The 15,592-nt window shown below is 40.2% G+C and overlaps 1 protein-coding gene across 1 annotated transcript in view; it reads left to right on the forward strand.

Moving 5' to 3' along the window:
- The window catches only part of LOC308632536 (uncharacterized protein), a 60,498-nt gene extending 48,093 nt beyond the window's left edge, over positions 1-12,405 (forward strand). The window contains exon 3 of the mRNA XM_081264692.1: positions 1,857-12,405. Within this exon, the coding sequence (XP_081120818.1) occupies positions 1,857-4,051 (2,195 nt within the window). The 3' untranslated portion in view covers positions 4,052-12,405. The remainder of the gene's footprint in view (positions 1-1,856) is intronic.
- Positions 12,406-15,592: the final 3,187 nt, after the last annotated feature.

Below are 15,592 nucleotides of genomic sequence, written 5' to 3' on the forward strand. Positions count from 1 at the left end.
CTTGTGAATTGTGTAGTATGCTGTAGTATAAGTAATATAAGTCTAGTGAACTAAAGATTATTTAGGTTCCTTGTGTAATTCATAATTCCTACATTCCCAATGTTCAATTCCTGTGTTTCATTTTACCCCTGATTAATCAAGTGTTCATTTTTCTTTGCATACCATATTATTTTTGATCTGTCCATATAAAAGCCAGCCTATAGTAGATTAATAGTCATTTTGGAAAACAATATGGATGCTAGTAAAGAACTGAAAAACAGGAAGCACTGTGCCACATGCTTGAAATTCCAGGTAATTGGGAGGACTTGCAAGAGGTGTGTCACACCATGTCTCAAAATAAACAATTTTAAAGGGGTTTGTGTTGTAAGTCAGTGCTGCAACACTCTTGGGCTTAATCTTAAGCACCACATATAAAAAGTTAGGAGTAGAATGCCCCTGTGATCCAGAAAAGCAAGTTCTAAACAGGTAACCAGAAGAGATTAAGTCAGCATGTTGCAGAGAGAGCTCCACTACTGCTTCAGTGCAGACACTGTTCACAGTACTCAAGACATGGACTCCACCTATGTGCCCATCTGGGGTTGGATGGGTAAAAAATGTGATATTTATACACAACGAATTAATAATAGAAAAGAGACATCTTGTCAAGTGAAGTGACATGGGATAAATATGTAGGGCTTTGCATTACATGAAATAAGGAAGTCACAGAAAGTAATTTGCAGCCTCTTCTGACTCACATGTGGAACTCACAAGTGCAGAGAGTAAAATGGTTACTAGCTCCTGTGTATTAGGAGTGTTGGTCAAAGACTGAAATACATTATTTTAAAGGACATAAGAAATATTGATCCCAGAAGCACTTAAATATTGAGCCACATCCCAAGCCCTTTTATTATTTTTTATTTTGTTACAGGGTCTCACTAAGTTACTTACAGCCTCAGTAATTTGCTGAGGCTGTATTTGAACTTGGATCCTCCTGCCTCAGTCTCCTGAGTTGTGAGGATTCATGCTTGTACCACCACATTGGCTAATGTACTGTATTCTTGATGAATGCTAAGAGAATGAATGCAATGTTTTCTAAGTAGTAAAATGATTATATAAAATAAAAAATGTTTTTTAGCTAGATTTAGTCATTTCACCATGTATTTATATTTTCAAATACCATGAAATACTTGGTAAATACATGCCATTTTATTTGTCAATGAAATGAATCCATGAATAACCAAAATTATAAAACTTAAAAAGCAAGTCATTTGTCTTGGTCTCCATGTGTTGACTTCATCCAGATAATACTGACACAGGGTGTGTTGTGTGTGTGTGTTTATCATTAAAAAGATTAGCCCATTTTTCTCCTTAGACAACATAGGTTCTTTGTCCCTGTAGAATATCTGTGTTATGGTCATTCAAAATCTGTTACAGACAGGTCTTTCTCATGGTAGACTGACAGTGATTTTCAGACAATCCCCAAGAAAACCAGAAATGTTCACATTTTACATTTTCCTTTTCCTATTGAGAGAGAAGAAGGGAGTTGGTAGCTTTTCCCTAATTGTACAATGGTGCATTCTAGAGGAGGAAGGCCAGGAGTGGATAAAAATAACACACTTTCCTTTCCTCTGTTATATTACTCTTTAACTATATACTCCTCTTGGACACTGTGAATTCTCAGATGATTTGGATAATTCTCACAAAGTAAACTTGTCTGTCCATTGTTATTTAGCTCATATATTTATGGAGTAATTATGGTCTTTGATGTACTATTCTGCCACCACATTGACGTCCTGACAGCTATAATTTCATGTTATATTTTTAAAGTATATTCTCAGTCTAATATGTAAAATAATTATTATTTTCATTTTTTTTAGGCATGACTTCTCATCATACCCAGGAAATTTTACCAGAACCCATCAGGGAACATTTATTTAAAAAAGTGATAAAGAGAAGATATGGAAATTGTGACCTTGACTATTTACAACAAAAGAAAATACAGAACAGTGTAGATAACAATGAAGGTCAGAAATCATATCATGAAGGACAAGACCAATTAATAGTGACTGTCCTTAATACCATCAATAGTCCTCAAGAACATTTAATAGCTCAGAAGAGTATTCAATTTATAACTGAAGGACAAGTTTCTCAAAGTGTTGATTTTGAAAATTTCTTTACAAACTGTCCACTATTCTGCAGTGAACAAAGAATTCCTTCTTGGGCCCAAACATACACTTTTAATGATGGTGGAAAGGCCCCTATATACTCCATACTTCTTAACCAAAATTCAGATTTAGATTTCGGCAAAGTGTGCAACACATATAATGAAACAAGCAACACTTTCAGCCAGGTCTCTACACTAAGCAATTACCAGTGTCCTTATGTTGGAGAAAAAAAGTATGAATGTAGCAAAACACAGAAGAACTCTAGCTTTGGTTGCAATAAAAGAGAAAATCAGTGTGGCCATTGTGCACAGAACCTTTACAGAGATGACAAATGTGGGAACATCCTTCTTCAGTGCTCAAAGCACCATGGGAGTACTCAGAGCCAAGAGGAACCTTGCAAATGTGAGGAATGTGAGAGAGCTTCTCACTCAACTGCAAGCCTTCCTCAATACAGTGGAGCTCATCCTGGAAAGGAGCCCCCCAAATTTAAGGAATGTATTCAAGCAGGGAGTTCCACACCACTTTCTAAACATCACAGGTACCATAGTGATCAACACTACAAATGTGGAGAATGTGGCAAATCCTTTAATAATTGCTCAACCATTTCTAAACACCTGAGATGGCATAGCAGTGAGAAATCCTACAAATGTCAAGAATGTGAAAAAAAAATTAAGAATTTTTCAACTCTTACTCAACAACAAAGGATTCATATGGGAGAAAAGCCCCACATATGTGAAGAATGTGGCAAAGGTTTTACTAAAAGAAGACAACTTACTCAACACCAGAGAATTCATAGTGGAGAGAAGCCCTATAAATGTGAAATTTGTGGCAAGGCTTTTAATAAAAGATCACATGTTACTCAACACCAGAGTACTCATACTGGAGAGAAACCCTACAAATGTGAAGAATGTGGGAAAGGATTTACTCAAAGAGCATATTTTACTCTACACTACAGTATTCATACTGGAGAGAAGCCCTACAAATGTAAAGAATGTGGGAAAGGATACACTCAAAGAGCAGGTCTTACTCAACACCAAAGAATTCATAGTGGAGAGAAGCCCTACAAATGTGAAGAATGTGGGAAAGGATTTACTCAAAGACCAAGCCTTATTCGACACCAGAGTATTCATACTGTAGAGAAGCCCTACAAATGTCATAAATGTGGGAAAGAATTTACTCAAAGAGTACATCTTACTCTACACCACAGTATTCATACTGGAGAGAAGCCCTACAAATGTAAGGAATGTAGCAAAGCTTTTAGGTGTAATTCATTGCTTACACGACACCAGATAATTCATACTGGAGAAAAGCCCTACAAATGTAAAGAATGTGGGAGAGGATATACTCAAAGAGCACACCTTACTCAACATCAGAGAATTCATACTGGAGAGAAACCCTACAAATGTGAAGAATGTGGGAAAGGATTTACTCAAAGACCAAGCCTGACTCTACACCAGAGTACTCATATGGTAGAGAAACCCTATAAATGTGAAGAATGTGGGAAAGGATTTACTCAAAGAGCCAACCTCACTCTACACCAGCGTATTCATACTATAGAGAAGCCCTACAAATGTAAGGAATGTGGCAAGGCTTTTAGGTGTAATTCATTGCTTTCTCGACACCAGAAAATTCATACTGGAGAGAAGCCCTACAAATGTAAAGAATGTGGGAAGGGTTTTATTCAAAGTTCACACCTTACTCAACACCAGAAAATTCACACTGGAGAGAAGCCTTACAAATGTGAAGAATGTGGGAAAGGATTTATTCGAAGAGCAGATGTTACTCGACACCAGAGTATTCATACTGTAGTGAAGCCCTACAAATGTAATAAATGTGGGAAAGCTTTTAGGTATAAATCAGGCCTTACCCAGCACCAGAGAATTCATAATGCAGAGATTCAATGTTAAGAATGTGGGAAAGGTTTTAATCAAAGAGTATGGCTTATTCTTCACCAGACTAATCATAACAAGGAGAGGTAATGCAAGTGTAAAAACTGTTGCAGAACTTTTAGCAATTGCTCAGGCTTATCACTGGAGAATTCATAGTGTATAGAAACCCTAACAATGTAAATACTTTGCCCAAGTCTTTACTCAAATTTCAAATTTTCCTTAACATCAGAAACCTGATACCTATAGGGGATGTGGAAAGACATTTGCCTGAAATATATGCCTTAAAAATAGCAAAATATCAACAGTGAAGAAAACACCTTAAGGAATATAAAAATATATAGCAAAGCTCTTATCTGTACCTTGATTCTTGATGTATGTGAGAGGGAAATGAGGGATTGCCTTTAACTTTTGCTTAAAATTTGTTAAGCATCCTTACCTGATGGGGTAGAAATAAAGAAATTCTCACAAGTATCATAAAATAGTGTAGAACTCTTGTCTCTGGAAGGAGGTAAATTTATTGTAAATCAAAGATTTCTCAATATTTTCACTTTTGAAAACTGGAGGAAACAATTGTAACTTAGATTCATTTATCAGAAGATGACTTGTTCCTGAGAGTTGTCAATCTATAATTTCAACTATTTACAGTGGATTTTGAAATACTTTATTCACATTATTATGAATTTTGTCACAAAATAAAAGTAAAATTTGTTAATGTATTAGTATTGTTAGGTATTTACTCGTGGTAGTATGTCACAGGTATTACAGTGTTCTTCTTTACTAAAAGTTCTGTGCAACAGATAGTAAAAACATATGTTATAGTTAAAGCTTCGTCCCGGAGTTTCATAAACTGACTTCCAGACCACTCACATATAGTCAAATCAAGCCTTTATTGAAGCACACCAGTGGCCGCTGACCAGAACTTAAAGCTATTCCCCTGATCAGCCCGAACAATTGCAAGGGTGCTCCTTATAAGCCTGAAAACCGCAAAAGGGATGTTTGGGGGTCTAGCCAAGGCAAGCAAGTCAGGTTACAGAGGCAGGAGAGTACAGTCAAGCGGCTGGAAACCTAACCAATCTCAGTTAGCCCAGTCACCCCAGTTACAGAAACAGAGCCCCGTTACCCTAGTTACAGAACAAATGCCCCATTAGGTAGTTCCCTTTTCTTAAAGGTTTCTATAGTAAAAGGAAAAAGAACATTTTGCCCTGGTCATGACCCTTCTACTTGGCATGGTTGTTTTACAGGATGAAGTCATAAAACAAAATGGAGTCACATTTGCTTCTACTATCATGCATACTAAAAAGTGTCCATTAATCTTTTTAGAAACATCAACTCATTTGGAGAATAGTATTCCTCCAAATCAGAATACTAATTATGTATTATGGTGATCTTAAGACAGTTATAGATAAGATATAAGAACAGGAAAATAAACCCCAAATTTCTCTATCTTGAATTAGTACTTTCAAATTTTACCCTACAGGGGCTGGGAACAGCGGCACATACCTTTAATCCCAGCAACTGAAGAGGCTAATGCAGGAACATCCCAAGTTTAAAGCCAGCCTCAGCAACTTAGTGAGACCCCAAGCAACTTAGTGAGACCCTGTCTCAAAATTAAAAACCAAAAAGACCTAGGAATGTGGCTCAGTCTTTAAGCATCCCTGGATTCAATCCCTGGTACCAAAATAATAATAATTTTTTAACCTTATAGAATAAGAGTAGTCCTAAGGGCTCTGCAATTTTGGAGAGCAACACAGCTTTCCAACATAGGGATTTTAAATACCCCAGAAATTAGGAGCCACCAGTGCATATTTTGTAAAAAGAAGGGCCATTGGAAGAAATATTCCTAATGGTTGCCCAGGAGGCCATGTGGACAGCTGGACACTGGCCCATCCTGGCTCCTGGTATGTTGGTAGAAAACAACTAAAATACTGAGGAAGCCAAGGAGTTCCTCAGGAAGACCCCTCTGAGGGTCTCGACTCACATCGAAAAATTTAGAAAACTATTTTTGCCCGTTATTAAATACCTATTTAGCCTTGGACAACCAGCAGGGAAGTATAACCAGAAACAAGTACCCAATAATGGGGGGAAAAGAAAAAGAGCCATACTAACAGAGCATCTAAACTCCCACATGATTATATATCATTTCACTTTGGCTACTTTTTATTTGACTCTAAAATTTATCGTAGTAATTATACATCGGGGATCAAAGGATAGAGAGTACATGGCACAGGCTGACACTGAGTCCTGATGAAGTATCCAGATTACACCTGTCCCTTTTTAGGTCTTACAGGAACAGGAGCACATGTCATTACAGAGAAGAAAACAAAGGTCTTGTTTAGATGAGCCACTGGAGTATATATAAGTCATGTTCAAAAGCTAATCACAGGGCTGGGGATGTGGCTCAAGGGGTAGCGCGCTCGCCGGGCATGCTTGCGCCCGGGTTCGATCCTCAGCATCACTTACAAACAAAGATGTTGTGTCCACCGAAAACAAAAAAATAAATATTAAAATTCTCTCTCTCTCTCTTAAAAACAAAACAAAACAAAACAAAACAAACAAAAAAAAAAACACAGCTGGGAATGGTGGTACATGCCTGTAATCCCGCAGCTCAAGAGGCTAAGGCAGGAAGATCTCAAGTTTACAGCCAGCCCCAGCAATTTAATGAGGCCCTAAGCAAATCAGTGAGATCCTGTCTCTAAATAAAATACAAAAATGGGCTGGGGATGTGGCTCAGTAGTTAAGCAACCCTGGGTTCTATCCTTGATACCAAAAAACAAAATAAAACAAAAAACTAAACACAAAATAAAACATATTACCTTACATTTTTTCTTTGTGTTAGCCCTTTGGGTCAATGGAACAGCAGGCAGTTTGGGGATATACTTCCCAAACTACATATGCTTCATTGGTGATTTCATATAGGTCACACTGATATAGGACAGATGAGGCCTGAGTCCCAAGGAATTTGCAAGATGCAGGTTGTTGATTAGCTTTAGCGGTCCAGAGGAACTAAGGCTGGAAAATCTCTGATCCAGGGCTGACAAATCCTTTGAGATTCAGTGGGTGTTTACATGACAGTGGGTGGTTACATAGCAGTAAGTCTTTGTCCCATATTTTCGAGACAGACAGGTTTCACAGGTTTTTCCAAGGAAAACGTTATTTGTATAGCAAGCTCTCTTGAGACAGGGTCTGTTACAACATTCCTCTGCAAACCTGGCATTTACAAGAAAGATGAAGCTTTTGGGGTTACATTAGCACTTTGATAATAATCTGGATAATATTCAGGATATATTGGTTTATGTCATTACAATCAATTTCACCTGTTTTAATTTTTTAATGTGAATATTAGGAAATTTTAAGTGACCCTTGTGCTTCACATAGGATTTTCATTGGCCATTGCTGCCTTAGGGGATTGCTTCCCAGGCCAAGCTGCAGACTCACAGACGGGAGAGCAGGTTACTAATGTCTACACAAACATTAACATTCTATATGGTTAGGGTACATTGCCCCCTCCCCCCCAGTGGAAACCAAAAAGAGAACAATTTCATATTGTATAAGAATTGCCATTTTGTGTTGCCAAACATGTTATGCTAAGCAACAATTGATGGGCACAGAGGTGGAGTGTTCCCATGGGAGAAGCATTTCTTACATGACATCAAGTCTCAGGGTAAAATGGAGCTCATTTGGTCATTGCCAATATGGCCAGGCCCATTACAATTTGAGTACTTATTACAATTTGAGCAGATCTCATCCAGGAGCTGTGTTGGACAACCTGGCATGTACAAATCTCTGCCTTTGTCTTCATTTCCCTGGTGGAATTCTAGGGGTTGGAGCACAGGGTCTGGTTGAGAGTGACTGGTCCCTGTTGTCATTATCACAATGTCATCAACTTCAGGTGAGTCCCCACTGTCAGTTGCACCCAGGGACTCCTTCTGGGCCTGTTCTCAGTGTGGGCATGTTTTCCATGGAGGCAGGCCCTTCTCATTCTGTCTTTAGGCTCCCTTGATGACCTCTTTGTGGAGGCTGCCAACACAACCTGAGGTGGCTTTAGTTTCTGTTCTTTGCAGGCCTTACCTTAAAGACAATGTCAGTTAGCTGTGGGTGGTTTAGGTCAGTTTTCCCCCTCCACCCACTACATTTTTTTCTCAATGTCCAGGCTACTTTGTCCTGTGAAGGTCACATTAAGCACAGAGACATTTTTGTTGTTGTTGTTATCTATTTATTTATTTATTTATTTAACCAGGGATTGAACCCAGGTCCTTTAACCACTGAGCCACATTCCCAGCCCTTTTTATTGTTTTATTCTCAGACAGGGTCTCATGAGTTGTTCAGAGCCTTGCTAAGTTCCTTAGGGCCTTGCTAAATTACTGAGGCTGGCCTCAAATGTGCAATCCTTCTCCACCATCCTCCCAAGTCACTGGGATTATAAGTGTTCAAAACCATACCTAGTCCATACAGAGATTTTTTTAAAAAAATAATTTTAGTTGTTGATGGACACACAATATCTTTATTTATTTTTGTGTGGTGATGAGGATCAAACCCAGTGCCTCACACATGTGAGGTAAGCACTTTCCCACTGAGCTACAGCCCCAGCCCCATACAGAGGTGTTTTAGGGTTCAAGAAGCAGGTGCCTGTGTACAGGGGTAAATAGCTCAGGGATTCAGGACACAAGGTGGGGAGCTTGCACTGGAGGCCTTGCCTCTCCTCACCTGCTCTGCCTCAGGTGACAGTGCCCGGGAGGTTGGACCTTGGCTCTGAGGCCAGCAGGCTGGTTTTGATTTATTGCCACATGGTCCTGGGCCCCGTGCTTGTGGTATGGCTGAGGTGCAGCCTGGGGAGCCCTGGCCTTTGGCCTTTTTGTTAGAACTTAGCTGGTTCTTCTTTTGTCCAGAGCCCATGAGGTTGCAGATCTCTCTCTACTGTAGCCATCTGCTTTCATCCACAGCTGCTTTTCCTTTCTGCAGTTATTTATCCCCTCCATCTTCCTGTACATTTAGGCTAATGGGATACTATCTTAGGAACAATTGCTCTGCCTCTGTACTGAGTGTCCCTTGAGCAAATGGGGTGTCCTGTAAATCTTAAACAGGAGATCATCCCTGTCTCCAAGTCATAATCTAGTGGTTCTAACACCCATTGCCATTGTCCTTTCATGTCTCTTTCCCCAGCTTGGGCAAAAGAAGTAGAAGACGTTTATTTTTCTAAACCCCAGCAGCTTTTCTGGGATTTTCTTCTGACATAGGGCTGGTTTTCCTGACCCACAGTGGGATGATCTGCAGCTGCCTGGGACTGGGCTGAGAAACAGTGCTGGGCACACTTCTGTTTTCTGGTGCCTTGCTATCCTTGCACACCATGAACTTTGTCTTTTTACACCATGAACTTCATCTCAGACCAGTCAGACTCCTTATGCAACTGCGTGGATACCTGCCCAGATAGGATTTCTTCCACTCACCTACCTCTGACAGACAAATTCCAGTAGCAAGATTATATAACAATTCAGAAAGTGAGTCCCTGGCACGTCTCTTCTCTAGGGTAGCAGCCTATTTTCTGTTTGCCCTCTCTTCCACCTAAGGATGTGCTACCACCCCATGGAAGATTTGGTGGATATGGACATGAGCCCCTGAGACCCCAGAACTATCTTGTTGACTACTACCATTCTGAGAAGTTTTTAAGTGCATCAAACTTTAATTGTAAAACTTTGTGCCTGACTTTGAAGTTGTGAGCTAAAGGCTGACAAGAAGTGATTCAGTGGATTGATAGAGTAAAACATCAGCTTTTTCTTAGACATATCTATTTAAGGACCTGTTAGCCAGGATTGTTCCCAAGAGATAAATGTAGAATTGCCCGTGTGTTAAGGGGCCAGCAACATTTAATAAAAAACCCAGAGACAACCAGAGTGAATCCCTCAAACCAGGGCCAACAGAAGAGATCCTTTAAAACAGACCAGTTGGGGAAACACCTCTTAAGTCCCCTACTGTCATGTAAGCACAACTCTGACACCAGTGGTGCCACAGATGTCCAGACAGAGGTACCTGATGTTCCCCTGTAGAGGACCTGATGTGTGGAATCAGTGGTCTCAATGTACACACAGGAGGAACTTGCCAGATGTCCATGTTGGCAAGACTTCACTGCATTCAGTTTCCTTTTTCCCAGAGTAGGCCCATGATGGAGCCCCACACCATTCAGGGAGAGCAAGAGGCCCCTGAAACCAAGGGGCCTTGGCAGCTGCTGGGAAGGCCCCCTCAGACTCTCCCTTTACTTACAGGAACAGCTCCTCCAGGACAACCTGAGGCAACTCACCTGTCTCCTAATTCTCCAGGCTCAGCTGTCAATGAGCTCATCAGCCAACTTGCTCCTCAGTGTGGAAGTGGGGTTGCTCAGAGCACCAGACCTGCCCAAAAGGGCTGGAGAAGGGCACTCTCAGTTTTCTCCCTGGTGACCAAATTTAATCCTGAAAGTTTGATCCTTGACCCCAGTGGTGATCTAATAATAATAACATGGTGTTGAGAAAAAGGAAAATTAAGTTTTATTGCTTTGCTACCAAAAGAGAAACACAGGGGACTCCTGTTTCAGAGGCTGTGATTCTAATTGCTAGTGAACAGAGGTCCTTTAAAATGGTGACTCAAAGACTACCCTCCAGCTGTGCCCTGTCCAGAGTCATAATTCCCTTGTAGCCTCAAGAGAGCTCTTTCTAAAAACTTCTTGTGCAAGCTCTAACGTCTGGATTTCTTGGTTCCTGTGGTGCATGAGCTGAAGGACATGTAACCTGGCTTAAGTCCTGACTTAATATAGGAAGAAGTTAATCTAATTTTCCCCATGGTTAGGGAGGCATAGAGGGAAAGGTAAAGGATAAAACAAGTCAGTTTTAAGACAAGCCACAGTGGTAGAGCAGCAAGGAGTATGTTCAAAGCATGAAATGGACCCTGTTACATTTCTAGGGAGAAGCAAATAAAACACCTGGCAGATGGGAATGGTAGGATTGATGAAGAATAGAAAATTCAGATCCAGCTGGGCATCATGATGGATGCCAGTAATCCCAGAGACTCAGACAGAGGCAAGAATTTCACAAGTTTAAGGTCAGTCTGGGCAACTTAGTGAAACCAGGAAAGATCAAAACTACAGAAAGAACTGGGGATATAGCTAAGTTGTGAAGTACCTCTGGGTTCAGTCTTCAGGACCATGAAAAAAAAATCAGAGGTAAGATCAAAGAATCCTTTACCATGCAGCCTGCATGTTCTTAGGAGGGGACAGGAAAAGTGTATGTGTTGGCTGAGGCTGAGGTGCTTCAGACTCCATGGGGCTTTAGGCAGGAGGAAAATTTAGGCCAATTTTTAGTTAGCAAATATTTTGTGTGGGCCACTAAAAGCAAACTGTTCAGTTCATTGTTTATGAATGTTTGGATTGTTATAGTTAGTTCAGGAAGACCATCAAAGTCATAATGGGAAGGGTGACTTTTTTCTTTTTTCTTTTTTTTTTCCCCTTTGGATACCAGGGATTGAGCCCAGTTGTGCTTAAATTCTGAGCCACACCCCTGGCTTTTAAAACATATTTTATTTAGAATCAGGGTCTCACTGATCTGCTTAGGGCCTTGCTAATTTGCTAAGCCTGGATTTGATCCTGCTGCCTCAGCCTCCCAACCTGCTGGGATTTCAGTTATGTACCACCATGCCCTGCTTGGGAAGGGTGACTCTTTAGTAAGCTGCTATAGAAGAACACTAAGGATGGGACCATATTTTCACTCAGCTCTTCCCTAGGATTACCTGCCTGCTGCATCTTTTTCTGCCACATTCCATAATCTGTCCATCTTTTCTGTGTTAACTTCCTGAGTTATGAGAAGCTGGTATGCATAGTCAGTGTTTTCCTTTATTCTGAGTAGTTATGTCAAATTATTCAACATATTAGGGAGTACTAGGATTCCTCAACTTATAGGAAATTGATAAGAACTATAGATAATATCCTGGGGCTTGTAACTGGATTCCCAGGAAGATGAAATACTGCAGGTTTGAGCCCCAAGTAAAAATGACACCATCAATATCATCAAAACATAAACTTGAAACAATACAAGATCCATGAAGTAGAGCAATGAGGGAACCACTTGGGTAGAACAAAGCCCTGGACAGCAGCACAGCAGTGTTCAAGAGACACAGGCAAATAAATGGTTAAAAAAGGAAAAAAATACTTTTAACATAATCCTTATGGAATAGTAATGGTAACAATAAGTTACAAAAACTCAAAAGTAATATAAACAAGGAAAACAATGATTCTTACTCCATGATCTTTCTGTCTTGGAGTGAGACTACCATGGACTGAGTCCTCAGAAACTGTGAGCTAAAGTAAATGTTTCTACTTCTAAGTTGTGACTTTTTGCAATTTAGTTCCCAGAAATGAAATGCTCACTACAACAGAAAACTTACTAGTTGGAATGTCCTCTTCCAGTGTCCTATTTTTTCCCTGGTGCTGGATTTCAGAACTGCCTGGGATGACACTTGGTACCCACAGGGGTATTTCTCATAGAATGTCTGTTGACCATCAGCCTCCTGGTCATCTCTTCCTAGAGGACAGACTGAGGATTGGGGTGGAGACTTGGGGTAATAATGGTTGTCCTGGGGCTTAAAGGTGTCTCCTTTTTTCCACTTCACTGACATTTATAACCCCTTAGAAGATGAATATTTTTCTTGTAACTTCCATTTCATGAAGATTTTTGGTGACCTAAAAATTGGATCATGGTGTCAAGGGAGAAATACGGAATTCATTCTCCTCTCTGCATTTTCTCTGAGTTGTGAATAAAAGGAGAATATCTAAAAGTTCAAGGAAAAACCACACCCTTCAAGGTGTATAAAAATCCACACTGTACTTCAGTGAGTAAGAATGGGGTGGGAGAAGGTCCAAGGTATCAGGATGCCTTGACTCTAACCTTGGGTCTGACCTGTCTGTTTTACAGTCAGGTCTGCTCTTCCTGGGCTTGTCACCTTGAAAAGATCTCTTTACTTACTTCAGCTTCAACTTTTCCCTAACTGTAAAATGTGTTTTTCTAGTAAAGCTTCAAACATAAGAAAATATATCCAAAGCTACAGGAGACAGTTGGATTTTAGAAAAGGAAGTCAGCATTATATTACTTTACTTAAATGTTTTATTTGCCTTTCTTCTTCTCTGGAATGTTCTCTATGGGATTCTCATGTGCTTTATATTTTGATGGGTGATTTCAGGTGGAATTCCAGGGCTTAGCTTTGGAAATTCTACCAGAAACAATAAACAGGTAAAATCTATCTTCCATTATGGCTGCAGAAAAATGAATGCAGTTTTTAAAAATTGAGTGATAGCTGCCTAGGTGAATTTCAGATTTACCAAGTCATCATCTCCTCATCCATGAAAGCCTGTAAGAGTCAAAAAGTCATACATCTTGTCATCTGGGTATTGAAGCTTAATGCTAAATCATGTGATACAAGTTTTGGCAAATCCTAGAATTATTCACATGATATATGTTTTAGCAAATGACTTGTTATCATGGACATAGCAACCAAATATTACTTTTATTTTTAAAAAAAGATGAATGCTTTTGCTTTTCCTATTGAGGTATAAATGTAAGTATTTTACACATTTGTTGCCTCCCGTGGACATAAACACTGAGTTTGGCCAGGCATGGTGGGTGGTGCGTGCCTGGGATGCCAGCTACTCAGGAGGCTAGTGCAGGAAGATTGAAAGTTTGAGATCAGTCTTGGAAGTTTGGGGAGACCATGTCTCAAAATAAAAAGTAAAAAGGGCTATGGATGTTGTTCAGAGGTAATTCTGCAAACAGATCCTGAATCCAGTCCCTACTGCAAAACAAAATCCTACTGAATGAGAATACTTTTACCCAATAAGTTATGGGTCCTTTCTCATTTAAAACTAAATGAATGAAATTGTGAAGCAGAGAGGTTTTTGCTCAGTTAATCTTGAGCCTACAATAGAAGGTCCTTTTGCTTCTTGAGACCCGTGTTTTCCAGGAATGGGTTTGAACTGCCCACACTCACTCCTAGAAGGAAGCCTAGAGGAGGAGGAGGTGAAGGTGGTTTCCAGGTGTGTGGCCCTGGCAGCATTGAATTTTCCTCCCACTGCCTTCTATTGGAACATGCATTTTTACTTCTCGGCCATTCAGGTTCATGCTTAACATGTGAGCACTTTGCTTCCTTTTCTTCTCACAGCCATAAAATTGAACTCTTTAAACATGTGTGCACATGTATCCCCCCTATCTCAGGAGCCTTCTCTGTTTACACTTTCATCTAACCAGGCCAGACATACATGACCTGCAGGATTGAAAAGATTTTCTTTGTGATAAATGGACATTGGAATGTCTTGGTATCCTGGAGTCCCATTGGAGATATTTTGGGGTCATTGGATGTTAATGAAGAAGTGACCTATGCTTTGTTGACTTTCACCTGGATGCTCCATCATCTATAAATACACAAGAGTCAATAAGATGCACATCTGTTGCCCCTAAGAACTTTGTCCTGAAAGAACATAATGATTAGAAGAGACTCAATCTCTAGAATGCCAAGGAAATTCTACTGAAACACCCTACTATATCATTTGGTTTTGATTTGGACAGTGTTGTCACAGCACTTATTATATGTTCTTTCACGTTGATTGACACTTTGACAACTTGTTCTATTACAGCTGTTGTAAACTTACTTGCTTGGTGTAAATGCTGTCTGCCAGATTTTCCCTATAATGCTATTTTTTTTTTCTCCTTGTCTTTAGGCAACTAGGTAGGATTTTCTAAGTAATCTACATAAACATTCCTATTTGATATAGAAACTCTTCTTTCTTAGTGGTTTTTCTTTGTGCCTTGCTTTGGGGAATGCAGCCTCTGCCTTTGGTTTGCCAAATTTACTCCTGGACGTTGCCTTTACCCCTGGAGCTTCTGAAGCTGACCAAGTCCTGGAGGCTTTCAGTTCATCCCACCTGCAGCTCACGAACATAACCTCATAACCTCCTTGCATTTTCTGTGAAAGAAACAAGCATCACATCTTTCCAAGAGTCTGAAAATTATAAAGTGTACCTCAAAATAAATTTGGAATAACAGGGTAAAAGTCAGGACTGTAAAAGCCTCAGTAACTGTGGCTCTTATTTTATTCGCCGTCCTTTAATGTGTGAATCACAATAGTGTCTTCTAAAATAGCATCCAGCCCAAATTGATGTATGAGTTTTACAAAATGGAATATATGACTCATTTGCATGAAAAATTGTCTACTGTTTCGATGTATGTGGGAAGCCATTCTCACACGTGATTGGGCACCTCCCTGACTGGGTGTGAGGCGTTCTGGCCAAACTGTGTTGGAGCTATCCCCACCCTCTCCAGGTGCTAGAGCCTGTCCATGTGGGGGTGTGACTGACCATTGACCCTGAGACCAATCACTGACCCTGACCTTGGAATGCCCTGCCCCCCTCGACCTTCATTGGATGGAATTTTCCCTTGAATTTCTTATTCCCCAATAAAAGGCCACTCCCTGGCATGCGCTCTCTCTCTCTCCTGCTAGTCCTGAGTAAGCCTTGCTGCCCCACCGGGTGGTTTGAGGTGAGAGCCAGAG

The sequence above is a fragment of the Spermophilus citellus genome (assembly GCF_964194105.1).
Source record: "Spermophilus citellus genome assembly, chromosome: 13".
Taxonomy (NCBI): Eukaryota; Metazoa; Chordata; class Mammalia; order Rodentia; family Sciuridae; genus Spermophilus; species Spermophilus citellus.